Source organism: Microtus pennsylvanicus, chromosome 21 (assembly GCF_037038515.1).
Source record: "Microtus pennsylvanicus isolate mMicPen1 chromosome 21, mMicPen1.hap1, whole genome shotgun sequence".
Taxonomy (NCBI): Eukaryota; Metazoa; Chordata; class Mammalia; order Rodentia; family Cricetidae; genus Microtus; species Microtus pennsylvanicus.
In genome coordinates this window covers 18,457,383-18,473,264 of record NC_134599.1, presented here as the reverse complement: position 1 = coordinate 18,473,264, position 15,882 = coordinate 18,457,383, and the positions used below count along the sequence as shown (strand labels likewise).

At 54.4% G+C, this 15,882-nt stretch overlaps 1 protein-coding gene across 1 annotated transcript; it reads left to right on the top strand.

Annotated features, from left to right (window-relative positions):
- The first annotated feature begins 1,078 nt into the window (after window positions 1-1,078).
- On the top strand, window positions 1,079-8,890 carry Slc30a3 (solute carrier family 30 member 3). The gene is made up of 8 exons (XM_075955469.1): window positions 1,079-1,390; window positions 4,731-4,912; window positions 5,415-5,561; window positions 5,651-5,804; window positions 6,334-6,526; window positions 6,728-6,833; window positions 6,983-7,117; window positions 8,090-8,890. The coding sequence occupies exons 1-8, from the start codon at window positions 1,296-1,298 to the stop codon at window positions 8,233-8,235; spliced, it is 1,158 nt and encodes a 385-aa protein (XP_075811584.1). The 5' UTR covers window positions 1,079-1,295; the 3' UTR covers window positions 8,236-8,890.
- The last annotated feature ends 6,992 nt before the right edge of the window (window positions 8,891-15,882 follow it).

Sequence of the window (15,882 nt, the reverse complement as noted above, 5' to 3'; positions counted from 1 at the left end):
GGTTGGTGGGTTTATTGCCTGGGCTCACTACCCGCCACCTCCAGCGCTCTTTCCACGGCTGGTCTCTCCTCCTCCTCCGGACCCTCGTCTTCGCAGACTCACGGCTGAGAATGTACAGCTCAGTTCCCCTCCCCTTTTCATTCCACAGTGGCGGCAGGTGCAAGGAGTATGGAGCATTGAACATTTGAAGTTTCGACTCCAGCCTTGGCCGCCGAGGGATGTAAGTCACTCCTTTCTCTGGGCTTTCGCCTTCCCCCAGATGAGCACACCAGACTGTGTTACAGTAAGTAGGCAAGGAAGGAGTCACGTGCTGACAGGCTGAACAAGCAGCCTCCCTCTATAAACAGTGGCTGGTGACCCTGGAGAGGTGACCGTGCACCTCCTGCCGCCCCAACCTCTCTGTGAGAGGAATTCAATTTCTAGTCCTGATCCAGGTGGGGAGAAGGATGAGGCATTTGTTCCAGGTCACACGACGCTTCTAGGACTTAGTTTACTCATCTGGAAAGTGGAGATAATGTATGGATTGAAGGACAGCAGAAAGGGTTTTATTACCCAAGATCTCTGTATAAAAATAAATGGTAATTAGCGGTACCGTGCTTGGCAGCAGATTTTGCTCATGAATTCCTATTCCAGAGCCTCCACAGTGGGATTTCTGGCTGGAGTCCTTAGAGTTGTTTGGGAATGTGTCACTGCTCACCCCAGATTCTCTCTGTTTCTCTCCGGATCAATTTGGCACCTGTTTCTGCCTCCGCGTGGGGGCCAGAGCCACAAAGTGATTGGGTGGTGGGACGACGCCCCTAAGCCCTCATGCATAGGGCAGTGTCTCTTCCAAAAGTTTGGTGCCAGAGGGGTCCCTAGGTGAGAAGAGCCGGACTAGGAACTGGTGGGCGGGACTGTGCAGATGGAGCGCTTGCAAGAACCCCAGTGCCAGGGTACGGTGGTGGCTATCCCACCCCACCCCACGATTTGGCGCGCAAAGGGGGGGGGGGGGAATGGGGCTTTGGATTTAGGGGCGTGTCCCGGAGGCGGGCCTTAAGTGTGGGAGAGAGAAAGAGAGGGACTCCGGAGCCTGGAGGCGGGGTTTGGGGGAGCTCGCCCCACGTGGGGCGGGGCTCCCGCTGCCGCGGGCTCTGCAGTTCGGACTCAGAGCGCCACAGTCGCCGCAGTTCCCTCCACTCTGGTGGCCCCACGGTCCTGCGGGGAGTCCGGGTGGTCCTCGGGCCGCTCGGATTTGGCGCAAGGCCAGCCACGCCTCTCCCGTTCCTTGTGGCCTAGACGGTCGCGGCTGTGGGGACATGGAGCCTTCTCCCGCCACCCGAGGCTCGGAGACCACCCGCCTCGTGAGTCCCCGAGACCGCAGCAGCGCCGGCGGCGGCCTGCGATTGAAGAGGTAGGACAGACCTGGGCTGGCTGTCAGCCCGGGGTTGCCAGACGCGTGCCACCGGTCCATTTCGTTGTTGTCTCCCTCGTCGCTAGCGCTGCCCGCCTCCCCAGCGCCCCAAGGTCCCCAGGCTTCGCGGCGCCGACCCGCCGGCCGAAGCCCGCCCCCTCCCCGCCTCGCCTCTGTCCGACACCCATTTTCTGGAGCAAGTCCCCTGCCGCGGTGCCCCAAGCCTTCCGACCCCTGCGCCTCCTCCGCCGCTCCGTCGGACCGAACGGGCCAGGCACGGCGATGTCCGCATTGCCCCGTGAGCCTCGCCTCCGGGCACCGGAAAGCCGGGCCCCGGTTCCTTCGCTCAGCACCCCAGGCTAGGGGCGCCCCATCCAGCCGCGGCCAGTGGTGGGCTCGGGCCCCGGGGATCGGCTCGGGCTCAGCGGGCGGCCGCGAGGAAGCGAGGGGGCGGCGAGGAAGGAGCAGGTGCGGGCTGGGCGGCGGGGGGTATTCCCGGCTCCGCACAGACGGGGCCGGGGGCGGCGAGGTGTGAAATGAGGCGCCGAGCGGCCGGGACAGCGGGCCGGGGGCGGCGGCAGAACCTCCCCCGCACCCTGCGGGCCGCCCGCTCCTGCCGCCCGCCGCCGGTTCCGTCTGCCCTGCCATCTCGAGCGGCCACCGCGACAGGCCCTTCCTGGCCACCTCCGCTAGCCATTTTGTCTGGAAGCCGACCGTCCGTTTGTCTCTGGAATTTGACAGGGTCTCTGGCTTTTTCTGTTTTTTTCATCTCCCTCAATCTTTCTATTTCCCTCTCCGTCCTCTCCTTTTGTCTCTGTTGTGGTCTTCTGTGTGTTTCCAGTTCTTTCTTTGGGAGGGGGGCCTTAAACCTGAGTGGGTGGAGGAATGGGGGAACTGAACGGAAGGAAGGATTCTTCCTGCAGAGGACTGCAGTGGTGGGCAGCTGTGGGGCTCCAGCTGTGGCCCTGGCATTGCTCCCCGTACCCTTTTGACTTTGCATCAGCCTAGCTTACTTGCCCAAGGAATACTCTAGGCCTCATTGTTTCCCCCCACGCGATATCGTTTTGTTGTTGTTGGGGGTTTCAGAGAAGGCCAGGAAAGGAAACTGCCTCCAGCCCTGGACAAAAAACGTCTCCTCACCTTCACACACCAGCAGAGAGGCCCCTTTAGTGCCCACTTGATGCCAAACAAAAGGAGGCAGCCTGTTGATGGGTGGCTACGCTGATGGCTGGTTGTGTTCTGTCTTAAAGCCCAAGGAAGGTGTCTTGCTACAGCCTCCAAACTGCCCAGCATCTGTTTCCTCTTCAGACTGCATCTTCATCTCCTGGACCATTTTCATCCTCATATGACCATTAGTCACCAAATCCGGCAGCATTGTTCAAGGCTCTGTGTGTTTACCTGACCCTCCTCTGATGCTGTGCCCGGCAGAGCCTCCGGCCAGATCCATTCTAGACTCTTCTAGGTCCTCTTTCCCGCACTCCACCACCAAGGTCATTTCAACATGAAGATATTTGCTCTGTCAGCCAGTGGGTTTCCTCTTTCCTTTCTTTGAGCCCCTTCCCTCAGCCCTTCACCTAGGACTGCGCTTATAATCCAGGCTGCGTACCTTGTCGTTATAATCCTGCCTGTCAGGAACGTCTTCTAGGACTGTGGCTTCCTCTCAGGCCCTCCCCTGTGCCCCGAAGTGATTTGTTCAGACAACACCCCCCCGCCCCAGCCTCTCCCTGGTTGAAGTCGTATTACGTGTTTGTCTCCTTCCAGACTGGGGCTCCTTGTGTTGGATACTGCTTGTCATACCTCATGGACCGAACAGGGATGGGCTCTGAAGCCACTGTCCTCTCCCTGTCTCTTCTGGGAACACGGGAACCATGCACACTCTTTCTCAGTCTGGGAAGGGGCTTTTCATTGAAGAAGGAAGCTTACCTTCCCACTCTTGGAGGAATTTTCTCTGTAACCGCTGGCTGCCCCCACCTCAGCCCACCCGAGCAGTGTTTTTCTCAGTCAGATGGCTGCTGAGGCCCCATCCCTGTCCCTGCAGGGATCTTAGTTTAGAGCCATCTTTCTCCCACAGGGATCCTTGTTACTCCTAAATTTCAGGACTGTCTTCTGTGTTGAGCTCCTTTGTTTTGTTCTTTCCTTGCTTGGGTCCAGGAAGAACACTGGGCTAGAATAGGTCCAAACACAGTCACTTTGAGTCCTACCTGTGGCATCCCTAGGTAAGGCCCCATCCCTATTGTCAAGGGATGTGCGGCATGCTGGGCTCCAGGTGACATGGGCTGGACTCTAAATCCATTGCCCCTGTCACTACCACCCCAGCTGTAGTAGGAAGGACCCCCTCCCCTGTGACAACCCTGCTGGTTCCCCTCGTATGTGTGCAAGGCTAACCTTCAACTCTTGAGCCTCCTGCCTCAGCTTCTGTGTGCTGGGACTGCAGACATGAGTCATCACGCCAGTTTCTACACCCTTTCAGAGGACTTCGCTTGCTTGTACCTCCTGTCTTGAAAGGAAGGGACAGAGAGGGTTTAGGGACCAAGGCATCAGAGCAAGACTAAGAGAGAGATGCAGCGAGCGGGTTTGTGTGTACCATGTTCTCATACCGGCTTTCTTCCGTGTTTCTCCGGCGCTGTCACTGTCTGTCCACATCCTCCCCGTTTTCCGATGCTTCCTCATGTGGTTCCTGTGGTCTCCGCACTAGAACTCATTTGCGAGCCCCAGAATTCCTCCAGCAGCAGCATCTGCCTTCTGCTGTGTGCCCTCGTGTCTGGTCCACATTCGTTCATTCACCCAGGAAGAGTGGCTGTCCGTTTTGCATTTCTGGGGTGCCTCTCGTGGTGTAGAATTTTGGTCAGTATCCGTCCCAGCTCCGCCACCTGCCAGCTGTGTGGCCCCTCTCGCTTCTTCCCCTCCTGAGCCTTAGTTTACATTCATTGTTAAAACATTAGACTTGCCAGGCAGTGGTGGCCTGGTGCACGCCTTTAATCCCAGCATTCAGATTTAATCCCAGCAGGTGGATCTCTGTGAGTTTAAGGCCAGCTTGGTTTACAGAACAAGTTCCAGGACAGGCTCCTTAGCTACTTGGAAACACTGGCTTGAAAAACCAAAACCAAACAAACACACACAAAAAAAATTAGACTTTACTTTCAGATATGGGATTCTATGGCCCTGTGTTTAGAAGGAGGAAGAGCCTGGGTTGAGTGTTCCTGTGAGCCCCCACATGCCCGGAAAGACTCAGGCGTGATTTGGTCTAGCAGGGGGACAGAGACGGCCCATTTGCTCAGCCTGTGAGTGACCAGGCCAGTCCTGTGGTCAGGCTCAAGGGTGACCATGTCGCCTGCCTCAGTCTCTTCACAGAGCCCTCAGAGCCCCTCCCCGAGGAGCCCAAGCTTGAGGGGATGGCCTTCCACCACTGCCATAAGGACCCCATGCCGCAGTCAGGCCTCTCTCCTGAGAGGCTGCAGGCCCGGAGGCAGCTGTGTGCCGCCTGTGCTGTGTGCTTCATCTTCATGGCTGGGGAGGTGGTTGGTAAGTTGGGGACACCCCCAGTCCCATTTTCTGTACTTCCTAGGCCACTCTCCACCAAGAAGCCCAGGTTTCCTGGATGGAGAAACGGAAAGACAAGGGCTGGGAGGGACGGGGGGAGGCAAGGCACCAAGGTGAACCAGCAGGGGCTTGGGGGCTGGACTGAACTGACATTTTAAGAACCCTATTCTCTTTTTATGAAAATCAAATCTATTATTATGGAAAGACTAGAAAAATACCTCCAATAGATTGGGTGGTGGTGGCACATGACCACTCCATTAATCCTAGCACTTGGGAGGTAGAGGCAGGCACATCTCTGTGAGTTCCAGGACAGCCAGGGCTACAGAAAGAAACCCTGCCTCGAAAAACAAAACAATAAAATAAAGAAATACTTGTAATTTTGTCACCCGAAAAAGCCCAGTCTCTTTTGGTGCCCCCTTCCTATCCCATCTGTGTACACATGCTGAGTATCTCCTGGAATTCCAGCTCCGCCTCCCCTTTGCAGGTGGGTACTTGGCACACAGCCTGGCTATTATGACCGATGCCGCTCACTTGCTGGCCGACGTAGGCAGCATGGTGGGCAGCCTCTTCTCCCTCTGGCTCTCCACCCGGCCAGCCACCCGAACCATGACCTTTGGCTGGCACCGCTCAGGTAAAGCTGTGCATGACTCGGCGCCCAGCCTCCCCGCCAGTCCTGCCGGGCCTTAGGGCCCTGACCTGACAGCTTGTCTTCCCCTGCAGAGACTCTGGGGGCTTTGGCCTCTGTGGTCTCCCTCTGGATGGTCACTGGCATCCTGCTGTACCTGGCCTTCATCCGCCTGCTGCACAGTGACTACCACATCGAGGGGGGTGCCATGCTGCTGACCGCCAGCATTGCTGTCTGTGCCAACATGCTGTACGTCCCAGTGTGGAGTGGGCGCCAGGTGGGGTCCAGGGTGAGAGAGAGGGTCTTCTTCCAGGATGGTAACACACACACATGCGCGCGCACACAGACACACACACACACACAGCTTCATTGTCTTCTTTGGGTGAAAAGGAGTGGGAAAGAGATACTCAGCCAGGAGGTATTTGTTGAGGGCTTACTGCTTTATCATATGAGATCGGGCGCGTTCAGGGTGGTATGGCCGTAGACTTACTGCTTTATCAATATGATCTCATTTGAGTCTATCAATCCGTGAGCACTGGTTTCCCTCCTAGTAAAAGTTACTGCGGGGGGGTGGGGGCAATAGACTGTTTAAATAGAATAGGCAGGGCCAGGACCTGGATCCACATCTCTGGCCCCAGGTCCAGTATCTTTTGCCCCCGACAGTGTAATTTTTCTGTTAGGTGGTATTATCTTTCTGGGATGGGAAACAGGTAGAGGTAGGCACTACGGGGAGACGAAGAACAGGCCATCCGGCTGAACCTCTCTCCTTCTCCTTCAGAATGGCCTTTGTGCTGCACCAGGCTGGGCCCCCCCACAGCCATGGATCTAGGGGCACAGAGTATGCACCGCTGGAGGAGGGGCACAGATACCCCGTGGAAAACACCAGTGTCCGGGCTGCCTTTGTGCATGTGCTGGGAGATCTCCTCCAGAGCCTGGGGGTCCTGGCCGCCTCCGTCCTCATCTACTTCAAGGTACCGCTGTGGAGGGCGCCTCAGCCTCCCTTCCCTGTTCTGTGTCCACTTCCCTCTCCTGGTACCCTCTGCCGTCTTCATTGAGCTTCCAGCTTCCCAGAGTGTCTCCTTCCCCCTCTGTGAGAGTCTCAGGATGCCTTTGGGTTCTGTTTGCCAAGATGAACCTAGAGCCTCCTCTAAGAGACATCACTTTCTCTGCAGCCTCAGTACAAGGTGGCTGACCCCATCAGCACGTTCCTCTTCTCTATCTGTGCCCTTGGATCCACAGCCCCTACCCTTCGAGACGTTCTGCGCATCCTCATGGAAGGTGAATTTAATACTGACACCCCCACCTGGGGCTCCCTCAGCTCCTGCCCCGGGGCTCCCTCAGCTCCCACCTGGGGCTCCCTCAGCTCCCGCCCCGGGCCTCCCTCAGCTCCCACCCTGGGTCTCCATCAACTGTGGCCTTGGTTGCAGGAGCCCCTCGCAGTGTGGGTTTTGAACCTGTAAGGGACACACTGCTGTCAGTGCCGGGAGTCCGAGCAACGCATGACCTCCACCTGTGGGCCCTGACGCTGACTTACCATGTTGCCTCTGCACACCTGGCTATTGGTGAGTCAACGCTAACCCAGTCAGTGCCGTCTCAGAGCTAGCCCCTCTGTCCACCTGTGGCAATAGCTTGGCATATCGAGGCATTGTTTGTTTGTTTGAGACTGAATCTCACTCTGTAGCCCAGGGTATTCCCTGAGATCCTCTGCTTCAGCCTCCCTGAAATACCTTGGATGTTTTTGTTTTTTTGATCTCTTTTGGTCTCTCTGACATGTATTTGTGTGCATACTCATACACACACATACTCTAGAGACAAGGAGGCCTGGGTACTTGCAATACCATCTCTGGAGCAGCATGGGGACCTGGTACCTTTAAAACGTTACCAGTAGCTTCAGGATGTATTTGGGTGACTGTGGCAGCTCCCCTCAGTAGGGGATCACATTGCTATTTAAAGTGGTAATTATGAAGCCTGTATGGCAACTAGGGAAAATGTTTGTGGTATAATGCTTGAGGAAGAAAGAAGCGGAATATAAATTATATCTACATTATGATTCAACTATTAAAATACATATACAGTGACTCATGAGCTGACAAAGGGTTTTTGAGTCTCTCCCAGATGCAAGAAGCAATCAGAGGCATGCAATTTGGATGCCAAAAATATCATAACTTGTGGGATGTTGGATGGTAACTTGAGAGGGACAGTGGGGCAGAATACTTAACATCTGGCTTGCCCTGGAAAGACGGTGGTGTGGCTGCCGAACTATCCAGCTGTGTATTGATGCTCACAGGCAGGAAGCAGTCGGTAACTGGGCACAGTTTAATGCGTCAGCATGGCCCATTGCAGTGAGTCTCACGTTTTCTTTACAATTTTTACTCCATTCATATAATGCGGTGATGCAGAAGGAAGATCAAGAGGCCTATTCAGTCCTCTGGGGCTGTGCTGTGCTGTGCTTGGGCCCCCTTCCCTCCTTATCACAGCCCCTGGCTGTGCCCGACTCCCCAAGGACTGAGCTGCCTCTTATCGCCCTCCCACAGACTCCACGGCTGACCCTGAAGCTGTCCTGGCTGAGGCCTCGTCGCGGCTCTATTCCCGGTTTGGGTTCTCCAGCTGCACCCTGCAGGTGGAGCGGTACCAGCCTGAGATGGCCCAGTGTCTACGCTGCCGGGAGCCCCAAGCCTGAGCCTCAGCCCCACCCCCACCCCACTGCCAGGCCCAGGCTCAGCCCTGGACTCTCAGCACCTGCCTCCCCACCACAGAAGAGACCATCCTCTCTCCATTTTCCACCTGCCAGACGTTCCAGCCCCTGCCCCCGGTGGTCAAGACCAAAGTGTGCATGTGGGGAAGACAGAGGAGGGAGGATCAGACTGAACTGCTGTAAGCAGTTTAGGGGTGTGGGGTGTGTGGAAGCCCCACCATTCGTGTTCCACGTGGCCTGGAGAGTCATGCTTGCCCTTTCTGTGCAATTCATGTGTCCTTGTGGCAGGCTGGCTGGTACCTGTGGGCATCTGCCTGTCTGTGTGCTGTTCGTGTGCCTATGCCTGGGGAGGTCATAGGGGCCCCCTCCCCACGTGATCCTTGCTCTGTCTATGCAGGGGCCCCAATGCCTGCACTTTGGTTTGTGTGCCCTGTGGTTTTGTCTGTTGTGTGTGTGTGTTTTTGGTGCTGTGGCCTGTGTGTCTTTGTGGCTGTGCTGGTCTCTGTTGAGTCTGCTCTACCTGTGTGTTCATTTAGGGATCTGTCTGTCCATCCCTCTGTTGGTGCTGTGTCCTCAGCTTTCTCCTCGGGAGAGGGAGGACTCTGATGCAGCCCCACCAATAAACTCGTATCTAACTGCATTTCTGTGCTCGTGACTCCTCGGACGTGGACTCCGGAGTGACCCACCCACGGCCCTCCTGGCCTTTCACAGTCGGTCACCTTCTGTCCCCAGTAAATTCAGACGGAGGCTGAAAGCTTTCCCAGCCCAGGCTCTTGACTAAGAAGAGTCCCTTTGTGGGCAGAGCAGGGCTGCAGGTGCCATCCTGGAGAGCCCTTCTCACTGGAACCCTCCAGCAGGCCAAGCCACGCTCCTGTTAGTGGGAAACTGGAACACTGTGGGGAAAGAGGCTGTGGGCTTGGTCCTTGTGCTGTGTCAGCAGGGGTGGGAAAGGCAGCGAGCCCTGCGTGCCGGTGCGGGCTGAGTGTAAGCACCAGCGTCATCGCCACGCTCGCTCTTCTGTCTTAAAAACTATATATTTCAAAGACTCACAAATCCTTCTCTTCTCTGTCTCTCTCTTTTTTTTTTTTTCAAAACAGGATTTCTCTGTGTAGCCGTGGCTGTCCCAGAACTCACTCTATAGGCCAGGCTAGCCTTGAACTCAGAGATCCACCTGCCTCTGCCTCTTAAGTGCTAGAATCAAAAGTGTGCACTCCCTGTCCCATTTTTTAAACAGTCTCAGGCAGCCCAGGCTGGTCTTGACCTCACTGTGTAGCCAAGGGTAACCTTAAACAGAGTACTAGGATTGCAAGCATGGGCTACTTCAGATATTGTGAGGGGCATGTTAGGGATCTAAACCAGGCCTTCATGTGTGTGAGGCAAGAGCTCTAACATCTGAGCTGCAGCATGCACGTGCGCGCACACACACACACAGAGGCTCTCAACTTGTGTTACTAACCTTGAACTCTTAATCCTGCCTTTGCTTCCCAAGTGCTAGGATAATAGTCCTGAGCCACCATATCCTGCTAGCTCTTAAAAAAGCAAACTCTATATACTTTGGTTTTAGACCCATGCTTTGGAGTAGCAGGAGTTAATTGACCCTTCCTCCCTGGGTTGATAGAGTTTCAGCCCAAAGCCCAGTCCCTGGTCATTTTCATTGGCCCATTCATGTTTCTCCCCATAATGAGCCTTTCTCGCCATAATGGAAATACTTTACCCTAAAGTTTTTTTTTTCTTGTGAAAGCAATATATCTTTATTGGGGTTCAACAAAGGGGAAGTGTTTTCTGTGCTTCCAGGAGTAACTGCTACTCAACCCCCCTTGTGTGCATACCAGTATCTATATAATAAGGAAAATATAACCTCTTTATAGGAGCCATGGCATCAGCTGCTTTGATGTGTGTCCTGGGCACATTTTCCTGCAGCAACACACGGGTTTCATGACATTTTTCAAGACGACGCTTTTGGACATGTTGACAGTAGACTTCCTCACTGACATCAGCTGGGAGCCTGGCCCCACTGGGCACTGAGCGGATGGCAGCAGTGGCTGGCTTGGGACCAGAGCTGGGGCGAAGGGCTGGGGTCCACCCACTCAGGCCCGCTGCAGGGGCTACCCCAGCTGCTCTCCACGCTTTGCTAGCTCCTGACACTTTCTCATTTTCCGTCTCATTGATTGCAGGCCCCAAGTGACAGGATGGGGGCGGGGACGATGGGGAAATGGAGAGGAATGGAGAGTAGGGAAGAGGTTGAAATGATCACCCTCTGGACAGCTTTAATCTGCTGACGCCTGAGATGGGAGAGGGATTCAGAGAGGGAACCAAATGCTCAGGACGCGAAGAGACCATGTACCCAGGCTGGCCAGCAGCCGGCACTCCACAGGCAAGTCTGAAAGGACTTGCTGGAGCAGGAGCACAGCCTCGCCTCCTGTCCCACTCACCCCAGACCGGTGAAGCACTGGCGCTCCACTCCAGCCACCTGCTACCCTGGTGCTTGCAGACTTGGGGCTCTGGGGCCAGTTCTGCTGTCACCTGCAAATTTTGGTGACTTCCTGCATGCCAGCTTTCCCAGCGATGACATAAGGATTCCCGGACACTGAGTTTGAGCATGTCTGGTATACATACAAAAAGGTTCATAGCTTTGGGGTAAAAGCCAGGAAACAGGATTAAAGTGACCTGGCACCTGGCAGAGACAGGAGGACTAAAGTCAGTAGCAGTATTTGCATGCTACAGATAGGAAAACTGAGACTGAGCTGGTCACACAACTCAGTGGCGTTCAGAGCTAAGATTTAAACTTAGCTTTGACTGCCTGGAGCCTGGAACCTATTTCCTCTGCCTCTCTATTCTCCTTCAGTCGCCAGCTCTGTCATGGATAGAGACTCCAAGAAGCCAGTTTCCAGAGCATTCTCAGCACTCAGGAGGCAGAAGCAGGCAGATTGAGGCCAGCTTAGTCTACAGAGAGTTCCAGGATAGCCAGGGCTGCACAGAGGAATCTTGTCTTAACAAACAAATAAAACCCCAAAACAACAACAAAACCCAGGGCATTCATTCCCCACCATCCATTGGCACTCGCTCCCAAGGGAGCCTAGGAAACCCTTATCTGCAGAGCACCGGCCATTGCCCCTTCCTATTATCCCCAGTCCACTTGCTTATCTAGAAGTCCCTTCCCCCAGATACAGGTCTCTGCTGATAAAATACACAAAGGCGGTGAGGCGAGGGAGCTAAAATAGGAGTGATTGGGAGAGGCTAGAGAGAACACAGGCGAGAGGAGGACGCAGTCTGTCTATCAGCATCCTGGCATCCCTAGGCAGCTGAATGACTGGGGAAGGGGGGGGGGCTGCCAGCCAGAGAGGGGCCAGAAGAATGGAACCTAGCAAGGATGACGGGGACAGGCTGGGGGCTGGGCTTGTCTTGTGAAAGTGCGGCTGAAGTCTTCAAAAGAAAGGCTGGAGACCAAGGGAGGCTGAGGCTGGGGGACCTAAGAGGCTTGTGTTTCACAGGTCGGGCCTGAAACACCAGTGCAGAAAGAGTTCCCGCCCTTCTCATTGGGAAGTCAAAAGCCTGAGTGTACCAGTATGAGAGCCACAGGCTAAGGCTCAGCAGGGCGGGATGGTCTGTCAAGCTCAAGAGGAAGCACAGAACGGTCTGCTCTTAAAGCCCTTATCCACACCCAGCCCCTCTCCTGAGCTTCACTACAGACCAGTCTGAAGGGGGCATGGCGAGCTGTCACCCAGGAGCCAGACAGTCGGGGGAGCAGCGCCCCCGCGCGGCTGGTGCTATGACAGCAGCCGGGCTGCCAGAGTTGAAGGGAATCTCAGGGCGGAGTGGGATGGGAAAACCCAAAGCTGCTGTTCCTGTTCCTGGCAGGTCCTCTTACCTCTCCCTTCATTCTCAACTCTTCAGCCTCCCTTCACCCAGTTCCCTCCACCCAGTTCGGCAGGCCTTACTGTCTCTGACCTGAGCCCCAAGTCCGCTCCATCAGCACCATTTTCCAAAGGGTGCTGACAACACGCAGGCCCGGCTGGGGCAAAGCCTGAGACTACAGATGCAGCCGTGGGCACCCAAGATCCCACAAACTGCATCCTGTTGACCAGAGGAGAGGAAGTGTGTGGGAAGTGATGGGGAGGGGTGGGGTTGGAGTACAGCCGAGGGCTCCGGTGAAACTCTGGGTCGGTCTCATCCTCACCCTCACCTTGAAGACAAGCAGCGGCCAGGCTGGGAACTTTCCCGCCGAGGGACCTCACCCAAACAGCCCCAACACTCAGTCCCGTTCTGTTTCCTTAAGCCCAACAATTAGGCGCCAAGTTAAAAAAGAACTGTGGCCAAAAACACAGGGAGAAGCAAATGGGTTCAAACCCAGGGAAGAAAGCACAGTGAAACTTCCCCCAAGCCAGCAACTTCATTTTCCCGTGACCCTGCAGTGCTTGAAGATCGCCCTGCTTCCTCCCCCTCCACCTACTTCCTGGACCACTCAAGACTTCTGGGAGGTGCTGGTGGGGAGGCTGCCCTGGGTGGCTGAGTCCCTGAAGGAAGCTCCCAGTCTGGCTCCTAGCACACAGCTCGGGACTGCAGGTGAAGGAATGGTTAGGAGCCATTGGCCCATTCCCAGCTGTCCGGACAAACTCAGCCAATCAGTGTCCCTTTTGTCCCTCTCCCACCGCTGGGCCAATAAGCCACCTTGTTACTTGCTGACCACACCCCAACCACCCCACTCTCTGGGAGGCCCCTCCTTGGTGGGTAACATTCCTTTCCTTAGGCCTATTCTGAACCCTGCTTCCCCTTGACACCGGTCTAGTGACTAATAAGTCTCTTTGGGTTTCACTGTCGTTCTCTCAGCCATCCCTAGGCAATCTGAGGTTGCGGTTCCTGGACTTCTTTTATCTTGGTCTTTCTGCAGTTGATGTAACCAGGTGAGGCTTTGTACCCACCTTCCCACCATAAAACAGGGACTGGCAATAGGTCAGCCCTCACTTCTGGCCTATACCAGGATCTGAGGCCACCTCCCATCCAGCCACACTGGTGCCGCGTCGTGCAAGGTTTTCTTCTCAGTTCTTTTCCCACTCTTTAAGATTCAGACTTTAGCTGGGCGGTGACGGTGCAGGCCTTTAATTCCAGCACGTGGGAGGCAGAGGCAGACAGATTTCTGTGAGTTTGAGGCCAGCCTGGTCTACAGAGTGAATTCCAGGACAGCCAGAGCTACACAGTGAGACCCTGGCTCAAAACAAACAAACAAACAAACTACATGGGTTCTGGGGATTGAACTTGGGTCCTCATGTTTGCAAGACAAGCACTTTTCTGTCTATCTTCCCAGCCCCATCCATTCCATTTCTTAAATTAAAAAAAAATCATATGTGTGTGTCTGAATGTATATCACATGTGTGGGTGGCCCTGGACAATCCCCTGGAACTGGAGTTACAGGCAGTTGTGAGATGCCTTATTTGAATGCTGGGAATCCAATGCTGGTCCTCTGGAAGAGGAATGTATACTTGTAACCATCAAACACTCAAGCATTCTCTCCAGCTCCAAATATTTTATTTTAAATTACACACATGCATCTGTGCACGTAAGTGCCAAATGCCCACAGAGGCCAAAGGCATTGGATCTACCTGGAGCTAGTGTTAAAAGCAGTTGTGAGCTGCTGGGAACCAAACTTGGGATCTCTGTAAGAGTAGTAGTCTTGGCCTGGAGGAATGGCTCAGCCGTTAAAGGCTAGGCTCACAACCAAAAATAGAAGAGTAGTAGTCTTAACCCCTGGGCCATCCCTTCAGTGCCCCACCCCCATGCTGGCCACATCTTTAAAAAAGTTTTTTTTTTTTTGTTATGCCAGGTATGGTAGCACACACCTTTAACCACAGCAGTAGGGAGGCAGAGGCAGGCATAGCTCTGTGAGTTCCAGGCCAGCTAGAGCTATTGTGAACCCTGTTGCAAAAATAAAAAGTCTATTTATGTGTATGGCGATTTTGCCTGCATGTATGGCTGGCACCATGTGCCTGCAGTGTCTGTGGAGGCCACAAGAGGGCGTCTCTCTCTCTCTCTCTCTCTCTCTCTCTCTCTCTCTCTCTCTCTCTCTCTCTCTCTCTCACACACACACACACACACACACACACACACACACACACACACACACACACACACGAGAGTTAAGGACAGTCAGCTGCCATGACTGAAACTTCTGCAAGGTCATCAGTACTTGTCGTCCCTAAGCCGTCTTCCCAGATCCTGCGTGTTTTTCAGGGAGACAGGGTCTCACTATGTAGCCCTGGCTGTCCTGGAACTCCTTATGTAGACCAGACTGACCTCAGACTCACAGAGATCCATCTGCCTGTCTCCCGGAGGGCTGGGATTAAAGGTGTGACCATTAGGGGCTGGAGAGATGGCTCAGAGGTTAAGAGCATTGCCTGCTCTTCCAAAGGTCCTGAGTTCAATTCCCAGCAACCACATGGTGGCTCACAACCATCTGTAATGAGGTCTAATGCCCTCTTCTGGCTTTCAGGCATACACACAGACAGAACAGTGTAAAAAAAAAAAAAGGTGTGACCAAAAGTGTCCTTGAACTCGCGACCTACTGCTTCAGCCTCTTCCACTAACAGACCAGCCTGTACCACCATCCCGTTTCTTAACCCAGACCATCTCCGCTTACCATCTAAGCTTGCTGTAAGCTCCTGATCGCCCTGCCAGTGGGACAGCGCTTCTCCATCTCCTCCGGGTGCTGCCACCAGCCTGCCCCACAAAGCTCGGCTATCTCTGGGACAGTGCTACAGGGTCAAACTTCAAACTCTGCCCTTCACAGCTCGGGCTCTGACATGTCTCATGGCCGGCTGGGGGTTGGATGCAGAGCTCCACAGGGCTGCTGACTTTCAGGACATTTTCCGGATAAAGAGTTGGAGGTAAACGACAGGTGTCTTTCAAGAGGATGAATAGATTTGAAGGATTCATCCAAAACACCTGAAGAAATGCTAGCAGCTGCAAAGTGCGTAGGTCTGCTCCTGACACACGAGAGCCATTACCGGAAAAAATAGGTCAAATGTCTTGGGTATTGAGGCCAGGAAATTGAGTTCTGGCAGTTAATAAGAATCACATGGCACACTCAAGGTGGCTTCTCAACGGGTGGAAAAAGGCTCAGTCAGACATGGCGGACTTTATTGAAATGTTTTCTTTGCTAATAGCTGCCTTCATTTTATTTCCCAGTATAAGACCTCACTTCTGGTTGTAGTGAAGTTTATTCAATTTAGAGCTGTGTTATGATTAGGAGAGCCAAAGCAAGCAGGGCAGGAACACCTCCCACCACTTAGCAACTGAGGAGAGCGTGCATGCCACTTGGCAGCAAGTGCAGCCTCCACACAGGGACGGCTCCAAGTTCTGCGAGCCTCTGCGGCGGGCTAATGGTCTCCAGGCTTACACTTGCGCAATCTCAGCAGAGAAGTACTGGAAAGGAATTCTGTACATCAACCCATCCAGCCCACCCCCAGTTCGAGGAGTGATGGCTGAGGGGGCTGGGTTTTCAAGACTGGAAGGGACTCACCTATTAGCAGGCCCAGCTGTTTCAGCCCCCTCTAGGGTACAGAACCGAACCCACTCACCCCAGCTGCTCCTCAGACAGCACCCAGGCTATGACCCTGTTTCTTTCAGAACTGAAATACA